The sequence below is a fragment of the Primulina eburnea genome, chromosome 4, assembly GCF_022965805.1.
Source record: "Primulina eburnea isolate SZY01 chromosome 4, ASM2296580v1, whole genome shotgun sequence".
Taxonomy (NCBI): domain Eukaryota; kingdom Viridiplantae; phylum Streptophyta; class Magnoliopsida; order Lamiales; family Gesneriaceae; genus Primulina; species Primulina eburnea.
The window spans coordinates 7,709,751-7,722,378 of NC_133104.1; the positions used below are offsets into that span (position 1 = coordinate 7,709,751).

Consider the following 12,628-nt stretch of genomic DNA (forward strand, 5'->3'; position numbering starts at 1 on the left):
CGTGGGTATTGAACAAGTTGCTACGGAGGTGCAACCGAATACCTCTGCTACTGTTATAAGCATGAATTTCGAGCAGACGAACGAGAATCGGAACTTGCAGGGTAACAATAGCAACTATGCTGATCGATTGGCACCAAATTCTGCACCTACTATGGACCAAAAACTTAACAACTCTCATAAGAGCTATCATGGTTTGGACAATAGGAGAACTCGGGCATCATATGCAAGTCTTTTCAAGAACAACAAAATGGCTAACAGCAATTACAAATTGGAATTTGTGGATACAGGTTCAACCAAGCTTAAATTTGGAGAAGAAGACATTGACTCGGTTGAGAAAACTTATTGGATTTGTCTGCTAGGATATGTTCTGAATAGGAAACCACCTACTGTGGCTTTATTTGATTTGGTACGAAGATGGGGAAAGGAAATACATTTCCAAATGCATGATAGTGGATGGATTGTTTTCACCTTCCCAAATGAGGAAGCGAAAGAACGTGTACTAAGTGGTGGTTCGTATATGATATTTGGGTTTCACTTATTCCACAAAGAAATGCCAAGGTGCTTTCGTTTCAGGGAGGAAGAAATGAACTCAATCCCTTCATGGGTTCAAATTCATGGACTTCCACTGGATTGTTGGAATCACAACATTTTGAACAAACTAGCGCCGAAAGTAGGCAATCCTATCCATATGGATATTCTTACTCATGACAGGAAGAGAATCAAATATGAAAGAGTGTTGGTAGAGATAGAAACTTCAAAACCCAAGATCACGGAGGTACAAGTCGAGCTACCAATTGGGGATATCAATATTACATTTCAATATGAACACGACATCCCAATACGTGAGAACTGTCATCGGGCTGGACATAATGTGAGTAAGTGTATCAGGAAAATGAATGATGTGGTAACAGAGGGTGCAGATACTTAAAATGGTGTGGCAAATTCCAACAAACGCAACAGATCTAGAAGCATTGCGTGGAGAACAAGCACATCTAGGGGACGCTCGAGAGTGGGCAAGAGCTATAAACATGCTCTTCCAAGACACCCCTTGCAATCTGTAGGTACCAACAGAAAATTGAACAAAAGTGCTTCTCCTATTCGTATGATAGAAGGAAACATCACTGAATCCAATGACCGGAAGGCCGAAAATCTAGTTCATGATCCTCCAACCACAGAGGTGATTACTGCTAATGGTAAGGGCAAAAAGCCTATGACTAATGCTAATGAAACGGTACCTGCTACTTCTAGTCTTTCACCAGCTGATAATGATGGATTTGAAGTGGTGTCCAATAAGAAGGAGAACAAGAAGAATAAGAAAAAACAAAATAATAAGAAATCGAATGCTGAGCAAAAAACAGCTATGAAACAGCGGGCAGTGTTCTTTGAAGGCATGGAAGATTCGAGTTCATGTGATACTGAGTATATGCCGAATGATGGTAGTTTAGGAATACATTTTGGGAACCAAAAGAAGGGGCGGCAACCCGAAATTGCCTCCAGTACCCAATGAAGCTAGCCTGTCGGAACATTAGAGGATTTCACAAACCTCTAAAGCAAAGGGTTGTCCAAACTCTTGTGGGCACGCAACATATTGATGTTATTGGTATTCTTGAATCTAAGTTTGATGATAAACCCCTTCATAATTGCGTATTCGATTTCCATGTATGAAAGCTACTCATAACTTTGACATGAACAACAAAGGCCGAATTTTTGTATTGTGGAATCATACTCGGGTGGATCTTACTACCATTTGTTTGACAGATAAAGTATTGCATGCACGAGTTAAATGTTTAATGACACAAAAAGAATTTTGTATCTCGTTTGTTTATGGTTTTAACACGATTGTGCAAAGGAGATTTGAAGAACCTAAAGGGGGGGTGAATAGGTTCTTTTAGGCCCTTTAGCGTTTTTAAAACGAGTTTGCAAAAATTGCAAGCGGAAGACTTGAGGGACAATCACAAATAAAAAATGAATGCGTAAAGTAAGTGCGTAAAATAAATGCGTAGTAAAGTAAATGCGTAAAGTAAAGAGGGATAGAGATGTTTATGGAAGTTCGACGAAGAATCGTCTACGTCTCCCCTTCTCGATGAGGATCGAGGTATCACTATATCGACTTGGCTTTAGGAGCTCCAAGCTAGCTTTTACAACCACGCCTCGATGCGTCTACTTGGCCTTGAGGGCTCCAAGGATAGCCACGAACTTTACAACCCACTCGAGAGTATTACTCTTTTTCTACAACTCTTTTGATATTACAACTCTTTTAATCAACGCACACAAAAGATAGTAGAAAGTTTTGTAAGAGACAAGAGAGAGTGGAGTGGGATGTTTTTGAATGCATCCTCAAAGGCCTATTTATACTAGTCTTGGACGCCAAGGTTCGGATCTTCTGTTTATGCTTCGGAACGTCCGATGTGATTGAAATCAATTTGCGTAATTCTGGGATGACTTCGGATCGTCCGTTCTTGACTTCGTAGGGTCCGAACATATGCTTCGGAGGGACCGATCAAACTACGTTTCTTCCGAACAGTTCTTTCAGACAGTGTATGACAGCTTCGGAAGGTCCGAACTCAAGTTCGTACCGTCCGAACATTCCCGCGTTTCCGGAGATTTGAAATCTTCAACACTTCGTAGCGTCCGATCATGTCCTTCGTAGCGTCCGAAATCTACTCAATCAACAGTCAGATCAATTTGTCTCCGCATTGAAGTGATTTGATTGCTTGTGTTCGGAACGTCCGATCACGTCTTCGGAACGTCCGAACTGGCTCCTCGCAGCTTCCGAACAGCTTCTATTTTGCTTCTGATTTGCATAATTTCGGAACGTCCGAACCAAATTTCGGATCTTCCGAACGTAACCTTGTTCTTAATTTCCTGCATGCCTCAATATAAAACATTAGTACATTTTTAATCCAAGTTTTGGTATCATCAAAACAAAAACTTTGGGATATGTTACAGCATTAAAAACATTAATCTCATCCTCGAGATTTGTATGCGTTTAAGGCGTAACAATCTCCCCCTTTTTGATGATCACAAAACTTGGTTAAAAATTGAGAAACAATAATCAACATAATCTAAATGTTATTAAATAGCTCCCCCTTAATCAAATAACAAATCTAAGAGGTTGAATTAAGGCGAATTTATTTAATAACTATTTAATAGCAATTTTAACCAAATAAATTCTCCCCCTTTTTGCGATAATCAAAAAGACATAAGCATAAAGAGAGACAAATAAACAGGTAAAATATCCACTAATAAATGCAAGATGAGGAACGGTGATTCCGAAGTAGCCAAGATGAGGAACACCTAAAATTTAAAATATTTAGCACATAAATGAATGTTGAGCCATAATTATGGATAAATACAATTAATTTGTATTATCCGACATTATAATGCTCACATTAATAATACTCCCCCTCAATTTAACAAATATGTACGAGAGTATTCGACTAGTGTTTACAACTCAATCATGACAAGTTCACCACGCAAACGAGTAAAAGTAGATTCATCTAGTGGTTTTGTAAAAATATCAGCAATTTGATTCTTGGTGTCAACATAGTGAAGTTCAAAATCATTTTGCTCAATGTGATCACGAATAAAATGATGTCGAATGTCAATATGTTTAGTACGAGAATGTTGAACTGGATTCTTTGTTAGACATATGGTGCTTGTATTATCACAAAAGATTGGAATTTTTGAAAAAGTAACACCATAGTCGAGTAATTGATACTTCATCCAAAGAATTTGTGCACAACAACTACCGGCAGCCATATACTCGGCCTCGGTCGTTGAAAGTGCAACACAGTTTTGCTTTTTAGAAAACCAAGACACCAAGCAATTTCCCAAAAAGAAGCAAGTACCACTAGTGCTCTTTCTATCCACCTTATATCCTCCAAAGTCGGCATCACAGTAAGCTTTTAAATCGAAAAATGAGTTCTTAGAATACCATAATCCGAGATTTGGAGTATTTGAAAGATATTTGAAAATGCGTTTTAAGGCGAATAAGTGTGATTCCTTTGGACATGATTGAAATCGTGCACACAAGCAAACACTAAACATAATGTCAGGTCTACTAGCAGTTGCATAGAGTAGGGAGCCAATCATGCTACGAAATAACTTTTGGTCAACAGGTTTACCTCCCTCATCTTTGTCGAGTCTGACTGTCGTGCTCATAGGTGTGGATGAGGCTTTGGAAGACTCCATCCCAAACTTTTTGAGCATCTCCTTGATGTACTTCCCTTGGTTGACAAAGAAACCATCCTTGCATTGCTTGATTTGGAGACCAAGGAAGTAGTTGAGCTCGCCCATCATGCTCATCTCAAAGTGATCCTGCATAAGCTTAGAAAAATCTCTACACAAGTGTTCATTAGTAGCACCAAAAATAATATCATCTACATATATTTGTACTATCAGCAAATCATTGTCTTTAGTCAAGGTAAACAAGGTAATATCAACTTTACCTCTACAAAAACCATTAGACAGCAAAAAGGTAGATAATTTCTCATACCAAGCTCTAGGAGCTTGTTTCAAACCATACAAAGCCTTATCAAGTTTGTACACATAATCAGATAAGTGCACATCTTCAAAACCAATAGGTTGCTCAACATACACTTCTTCTTTCAAATCACCATTTAGAAAAGCACTTTTAACATCCATTTGAAACAATTTAAAGTCTCTAGAGCAAGCAAAAGCAAGTAGCATGCGAATGGATTCTAGTCTAGCGACAGGGGCATAAGTCTCATCATAATCAATTCCCTCTTCTTGACTATATCCTTTAGCTACTAGCCTAGCTTTATTTCTAGTGATTGTACCATGCTCATCTAACTTGTTCCTAAATACCCATTTAGTTCCTATGACAGGTCTATCAGTGGGTCTAGGTACAAGATTCCAAACTTTATTCCTTCTAAATTCATTTAGTTCATCTTGCATAGCAATAATCCAAGAATCATCAAGTAAAGCTTCTTCTATGTTCTTAGGCTCTATGTGAGAAAGAAAAGCAAGATAATTGCACATATTAGAAGAGCGAGTAGATACTCCCTTCGATGGGCTACCAATGATGAGGTCCATGGGATGATCCTTGTGCGTAGTCCACTCCTTTGGAAGAGGTGCGTCCTCTTGATCTTTAGGAACATCATCTAGGCTTGTGGACTCCAACTTTTCGCCAAGGATATCTATATCATCATCATCAGAAACAACAGGTCTAGGCAAGCAAGGGTTAGTTTCATCAAATATGACATGAATAGATTCTTCAACTAGTAAAGTGCGTTTATTAAAGACTCTATATGCTTTGCTAGAAGTAGAGTAACCAAGAAAGATACCTTTGTCCGATTTAGCATCGAACTTACCCAGGTTGTCCTTACCATTGTTGTGGATGAAGCATTTTGATCCAAAAGCGCGGAAGTAAGAAATGTTAGGCTTTCTCCCTCTCCATAGTTCGTATGGAGTTTTCTTGAGAATTGGCCTTATTGATACGCGATTGATGATGTAACAAGCCGAACTCATTGCTTCAGCCCAAAAATATTTTGGTAGAGAATGCTCACATAGCATGGCCCTTGCAATCTCTACTAGGGTCTTATTCTTCCTCTCAACGACACCGTTTTGTTGAGGAGTTCTAGGACAAGAAAAGTTGTGACCAATGCCTTTGTTTTGACAAAAAATTGAAAAATTTTCATTTTGAAATTCCGTTCCGTGGTCACTACGGATTTGTTTGATCAAAAGATTTTTCTCATTTTCAACCTTTTTGACAAAAAATTTGAAATGATCAAAGGCATCACTTTTATGGGCTAAAAACAATGTCCAAGTGAAACGTGAAAAATCATCCACAATGACAAAAGCATAGGATTTACCTCCTAGACTGGTTGTCCTCGAGGGACCACATAAATCTAGATGAAGTAACTCAAAGGGCATAGAAGTGGATACAAAATTTTTATTTTTGAAGGATTCCTTTGTGTGTTTACCAAGTTGACAAGCATCACAAAAAGAATCTAATTTTAAATTCAGCTTTGGCATTCCGGAAACTATGTCAAGTTTTAAAAGTTTTTCTATGGTGCTCATCCCAACATGACCAAGTCGTCTATGCCAAAGAATGTTGTCATCAACATTTAATGTTACAAGGCTTTTTATTTTTGAAAAAGATGAAATCTTTAAATCGACCTTGTAAACATTTTCACTTCTATAACCTTTGAAACTAATGGTTTTGTCAGTTGTGAGTGATACAGTGCAATCGTGTGGTGTGAATTTGACTTCATAACCCCTATCGCACAATTGACTAATGCTTAGGAGGTTATGTTTAAGTCCTTTCACAAGAAGTACATCATCAATGATAGTGGAGTTAGATATACCTATTGAGCCGATGCCTTCTATGATCCCTTTGCTGTTGTCTCCAAAGGTCACCGATCCCTTTTCTTTTGGTCGAATGGATTGTAGCAGCTTCTTTTCTCCCGTCATATGTCGAGAGCATCCACTGTCAAGATACCAAGTGCTCGATGACTTGTCTCCCCTTTGACCCTATAAGATTGAGATACAATTTGATAGTTGGTACTCGTTTCTTTGGGTCCTTTGAGGTTAGTAGTAGTTGGGGATTTGGGGATCCATTTCCAATAGCTATTCTTATTGTGTTGGTGTCTAAGTTTCTTGCATTTAGGTCTTATGTGGCCTATCTTACAACAGTAAGTGCATGTTGGTGGTGTTCTTAGTTTTGCCTTTGCGATAAGACTAGCGAAGTTGACTGATTTCTTTTCATATCCTAGACCTCCTTTGTCGAAGTTACACTTTTGCATGCTCAAGAGGTTTTCTAGTTTACCACTACTCACATTGAACTTGTTGAAGGCTTTCTCTAAGTCTCTTAGGTTTGTCTTAAGCTTAGTGTTGTCATGCATCCTAGCTTTTAGTTCAGTTTTAAGTTGCTTATTCTCATTTCTAAGTGACTTAGCCTTATTGTACATACTAGTGTAAGTGGAGAGTAATTCATCGTAAGAGGGTACCTCGTCATCATCCGAGTCGGTCAGATGATCTTCCTTCGCCATGAAGCATATGGTAGACTCCTCTTCGTTGTCGCTGTCGCTCCACGTGGCTAGAAGGGCCTTCTTCTTGTCTTTGCCGGCCTTCTTCTTGGAGGGACACTCGTTTGCATAGTGACCTTTTTGTTGACAGTTGTAGCAGGTCACTTCCTTCTCAATCTTTTTGTCCTTCTTGTTGAAGTTGGAACTCCGCATGAATCTTTTGAACTTTCTAGTGAGGAGTGCCATTTCTTCATCGTCGCTATCTTGAAGTTGACTGGTCAAGGCGATCCCTTTCGCCTTTACTTTGTCGTCATCTTTCTTTGTCTCCTTCCGGGTAGATACTTCAAGTTCATGGGTCTTTAGGGTCCCATGAAGTTGATCAAGGTCGTAGGATGCCGCATCTCCCTTGTTGGATTCAATGATAGCCGTGCGCTTTGCATCCCATTCCGCCGGTAGTGCTCGAAGGGCTCTCCTCCACACTTGTTTAGTTGGGTAGTTCTCACCAAGTTGGGCAAGCTCATTGATGATTTGGGTGAGCCGCCGAAACATGGTGTCGATATCCTCCTTGGGTTCCATCTCAAAGGTCTCGTACTTGAGTTGGAGAAGGTCTATCTTCGTTTCTTTGACTTGATTGGTTCCCTCGTGGCAAATCTCCAATTTGTCCCAAATCTCTTTGGCGGAGGTGCAAGCCGAGATTCGGTTGTATTCATTCATATCTAGGGAACAATGAAGAATATTCATAGCTTTAGCATTTTGAGAGATAAGTTTCATATCGTCCTTGGTGAAGTCATCCATTCCCTTAGGAATTTCCTTATCATCCACCGTTTTCATGGGGATATAGGGACCTTTCACCGTTATTTTCCAAAGGTCGTAATCGACGGATTGGATGTATAGAGATATTCTATTCTTCCAATATCCGTAATTAGTACCATTGAAAAGAGGGGGACGATTTGTGGATTGTCCTTGGGCATACTCGCTTGCTAGATTGGCCATTTAAAAGATTTTGAAAAATCTGGCTCTGATACCACTTGAAGAACCTAAAGGGGGGGTGAATAGGTTCTTTTAGGCCCTTTAGCGTTTTTAAAACGAGTTTGCAAAAATTGCAAGCGGAAGACTTGAGGGACAATCACAAATAAAAAATGAATGCGTAAAGTAAGTGCGTAAAATAAATGCGTAGTAAAGTAAATGCGTAAAGTAAAGAGGGATAGAGATGTTTATGGAAGTTCGACGAAGAATCGTCTACGTCTCCCCTTCTCGATGAGGATCGAGGTATCACTATATCGACTTGGCTTTAGGAGCTCCAAGCTAGCTTTTACAACCACGCCTCGATGCGTCTACTTGGCCTTGAGGGCTCCAAGGATAGCCACGAACTTTACAACCCACTCGAGAGTATTACTCTTTTTCTACAACTCTTTTGATATTACAACTCTTTTAATCAACGCACACAAAAGATAGTAGAAAGCTTTGTAAGAGACAAGAGAGAGTGGAGTGGGATGTTTTTGAATGCATCCTCAAAGGCCTATTTATACTAGTCTTGGACGCCAAGGTTCGGATCTTCTGTTTATGCTTCGGAACGTCCGATGTGATTGAAATCAATTTGCGTAATTCTGGGATGACTTCGGATCGTCCGTTCTTGACTTCGTAGGGTCCGAACATATGCTTCGGAGGGACCGATCAAACTACGTTTCTTCCGAACAGTTCTTTCAGACAGTGTATGACAGCTTCGGAAGGTCCGAACTCAAGTTCGTACCGTCCGAACATTCCCGCGTTTCCGGAGATTTGAAATCTTCAACACTTCGTAGCGTCCGATCATGTCCTTCGTAGCGTCCGAAATCTACTCAATCAACAGTCAGATCAATTTGTCTCCGCATTGAAGTGATTTGATTGCTTGTGTTCGGAACGTCCGATCACGTCTTCGGAACGTCCGAACTGGCTCCTCGCAGCTTCCGAACAGCTTCTATTTTGCTTCTGATTTGCATAATTTCGGAACGTCCGAACCAAATTTCGGATCTTCCGAACGTAACCTTGTTCTTAATTTCCTGCATGCCTCAATATAAAACATTAGTACATTTTTAATCCAAGTTTTGGTATCATCAAAACAAAAACTTTGGGATATGTTACAGCATTAAAAACATTAATCTCATCCTCGAGATTTGTATGCGTTTAAGGCGTAACAAGATTGATGTGGAATGATTTGATACGATTTGGTGCAAATTTCTCTTCACCTTGGATTCTATTGGGTGATTTCAATAATGTGTTAACACCGGATGAGAAGCAAAGGGGTCTGAAAGTGAAGAACTGTGAAACCAAAGATTTTGTGGATTGTGTGGCTATATTAGACTTGTTGGATTTAAAATTCTCGGGTTGCTTCTACACATGGATGAGCCCCAAGGTGTGCAGCAAGTTGGATTGTGTCTTGGTTAATCAGGCATGGCTGTCTTCGAATCTAATTGGACATACTGAATTTCAAGCCCCGGGTTGTCTGTCGGATCACACTGTCTCTATAGTATCATTACTCGAGGATCAAAAGCAAGAACCGAAGGCCTTCAAGTTTTTCAACATGTGGACATTGAGTGACAAGTTTTTGGATTTGGTTTTAGACCGGTGGAGATTTGAGGGATATGGCACTTGTCAATATCGGCTTAAGCAGCTGTTCAAAGGTTTGAAAAACCATTGCAGACGCTCAATAGATGGCAACATTTCTTCTCGTGCAGCTGCTGCTAAGAGGAGATTAGAGGAGTTGCAAAGGAACATGCTTCACACATGTACTATACTAGATGAATATAAACAATTAAAGCGGAAAACTGAAATTGTCATGGAGGCTGAAAGATTATTCATTACTCAAAAGACAAAGATCAACTACTTGAAACAGGGAGATATGTGTACTAAGTTCTTCCATGATTTGATCAAGAGAAACAACAAAAGGAATGTTATCTTGGCCATCAAAAATAGCGAGGCGAATTTTGTTACTGATTTGAAGGAAATAGCTCAATGTTTTATTCATTTTTACTATGATCTATTGGGTAAAAAATTAAGTACAGCTCCAATTGACCATGATCTGTTTCGACAAGGACCGTATGTCAAGGAAAAGGATTGGAACTCATTCACTAAGATGATTATAGTTGATGAGATTGACAGAGCATTGCTTGATATCGGCAATGACAAAGCCCCTGGGCCGGATGGATTTGGAGCACTGTTCTTCAAAATTTGCTTGGAACATTATCAAATCTGACGTATGTGCAGCATTGTTTGAATTTTTTCAAAAAGGAAGAATGCTGCGACAGTGGAACCATGCTACTATAGCACTAGTGCCCAAGACATCAAATGCATCAACGGTTAATGATTACTGCCCAATCTCCTGTTGTACGGTATTTTACAAAATTATTTCCAAAATTCTTGTCAACAGGTTGACTACTTTTATGGGAGAAATTGTTGATGACGCCCAAACAGCTTTCATTAAAGATCGATCCATTGTGGACAATATCCACCTTGCACAAGAACTACTGAGGAAGTATGCTAGGAAAAGGGAAACTCCTCGTTGCATGTTGAAAGTTGATTTACGTAAAGCATATGACATAGTTTATTGGGACTTTCTGAGGGAGGTACTTTCCTCTCTTAACTTCCCTATATTATCCATTAAGTGGATTATGGAGTGTGTCACTACCACGTCATACTTGATTGTTGTAAATGGTCAGATGTATGGTTTTTTTAGGGTAAACGTGGGTTGAGCAGGGAGACCCATTGTCACCATTGTTGTTCACTTTGTGCCTCGAGGTTTTATCATGATCATTGCACCATATGTCTAGAACTCCCCCTTTCAGGTTCCACCTGAAATGTGATGTCGTCAATATCACGCACTTGGCATATGCTAATGACTTGCTGTTATTATCTCATGGTGACGTGTCTAGTGTCTCTATGATCATGCATTGCTTGGATCAGTTTGGGGATATGGCTGGCCTCAGAATTAATGCACTAAAATCCAATATTTATACGGCTAGTATGGCTGATAGCGTGAGGCAGGAGATATTGATGATAACTGGCTTTGCTGATGGGTCGTTGCCATTCAGATATCTAGGGGTCCCATTGGCGGCTGCACGACTCAAAGCAGCAGATTATAGCATTCTTGTTGACACCATTGCGAGGAGAATTAATGCTTGGCCCAGGAACTCTTTATCTTATGCAGGGAAAATAGAACTAATTCGATCGATGGTTCAAGGAGTGGAATGTTTCTGGCTATCCATGCTACATGTTCCGTCCTGTGTGATTGACTCCATTCAATCAATTTTCCGGAAGTTTGTTTGGCCAACAAAGCACCTGCCTATTGCATGGACTTCAGTTTGCAAGCCTTTGGGGGATGGAGGATTGGGTCTTAAGGATCTCAAGGCGTGGAACAAAGCTTTACTTGCAAAAACGCTGTGGAAAATCCACCTCAAGAAAGATAGCCTCTGGATTAAATGAGTTCAACACTTCTATCGCAGTTCAAGTGACATTTGGAGTTGGGAGGTGCATAGACAAGACTCGCCACTACTCAAAAAACTGCTCCATCTCCGTGACTTGCTCATAGGTGGTTTCGGTACAAAGGAAATAGCCCAACAAAAAATCTGTTATTGGTTTGCTTCACATCATGGTATGTCTAGGGCATATGAATACTTCGTGCAATCTAAAGGGAAGTGGCCTTGGAAGATCATCTTGTATCGGCATTGCATCTTGCCAAAGCACCGTATCATTTTATGGTTGCTAGCCCATCAAAAACTTCTAACGCGTGACCGAATGGGATTTGTGGAAGACAAGATATGTATGTTGTGCAATGAAGTTGATGAATCAAACTCACATCTTTTCTTCAAATGTCATATTTCAAAGAAAATCTGGGATGAGGTTTGACATTGGTTAGATGTGAAGAAAATCATGGCCACGCGAACCTCTGTCCTCAAAGCGTTTAAAGAAACGTACAGAGGTAAGTCTACTTTAGACAAAATGATAGTCACAGCCCTTGCAGCCACTGTATACAATGTTTGGAACTTAAGGAATCGAGTGATTTTTGAGGTAGAAAAACCGAAGATTGAAGATACCATTAGGAAAATCCAGATGCACACCTACAGATGTGTACCGAATATGATTGATATATTTTCTTAAGAACATTGAGTAGGCGGTTATGTATTGTATGTTGGTATACTATCTCCTGTGGATGTCAGTGTATTTGTACTGCTACATTTTTACCTTTTTCAATGAATTACTTCATTACAAAAAAAATGAACTTGCACGAGGTAGGACCGATCACTTATCGCTTTACCAAAAGTTATAGCTAGTAGTGATTGTGCAACTCAAATATTTTAAACTGCATAGCAGCCCAAGCGCCATAGTTCGATCACTTTACCCAACAGGGACAATTATTGCACCTCGACAATTGGTATCAATGTTGGATTAAGCATGTATAAGTGATAGTAGTACTAGGATGGATGACCTCCTGGACGTTCTCATGCGTCAAGCTGTTGACGTTGTGCCGCTTGATCTGGTTGGCTAAGTGAGCCGTAAAAGAGTGACATCAAATTTTATCTGGTAATATTGTCTCTATTGGGGATATGATCGACGCTAGAAAAATGATAAGACTGATCTATAAGAGATATGAGACAATACCA

At 39.8% G+C, this 12,628-nt stretch overlaps 1 protein-coding gene across 1 annotated transcript; it reads left to right on the forward strand.

Annotated features, from left to right (window-relative positions):
- The first annotated feature begins 9,174 nt into the window (after nucleotides 1–9,174).
- LOC140830052 (uncharacterized) lies at nucleotides 9,175–11,450 on the forward strand. The gene is made up of 3 exons (XM_073193331.1): nucleotides 9,175–10,187; nucleotides 10,399–10,594; nucleotides 10,932–11,450. Exons 1-3 carry the CDS (start codon nucleotides 9,175–9,177, stop codon nucleotides 11,448–11,450), a joined length of 1,728 nt encoding a protein of 575 aa, XP_073049432.1.
- The last annotated feature ends 1,178 nt before the right edge of the window (nucleotides 11,451–12,628 follow it).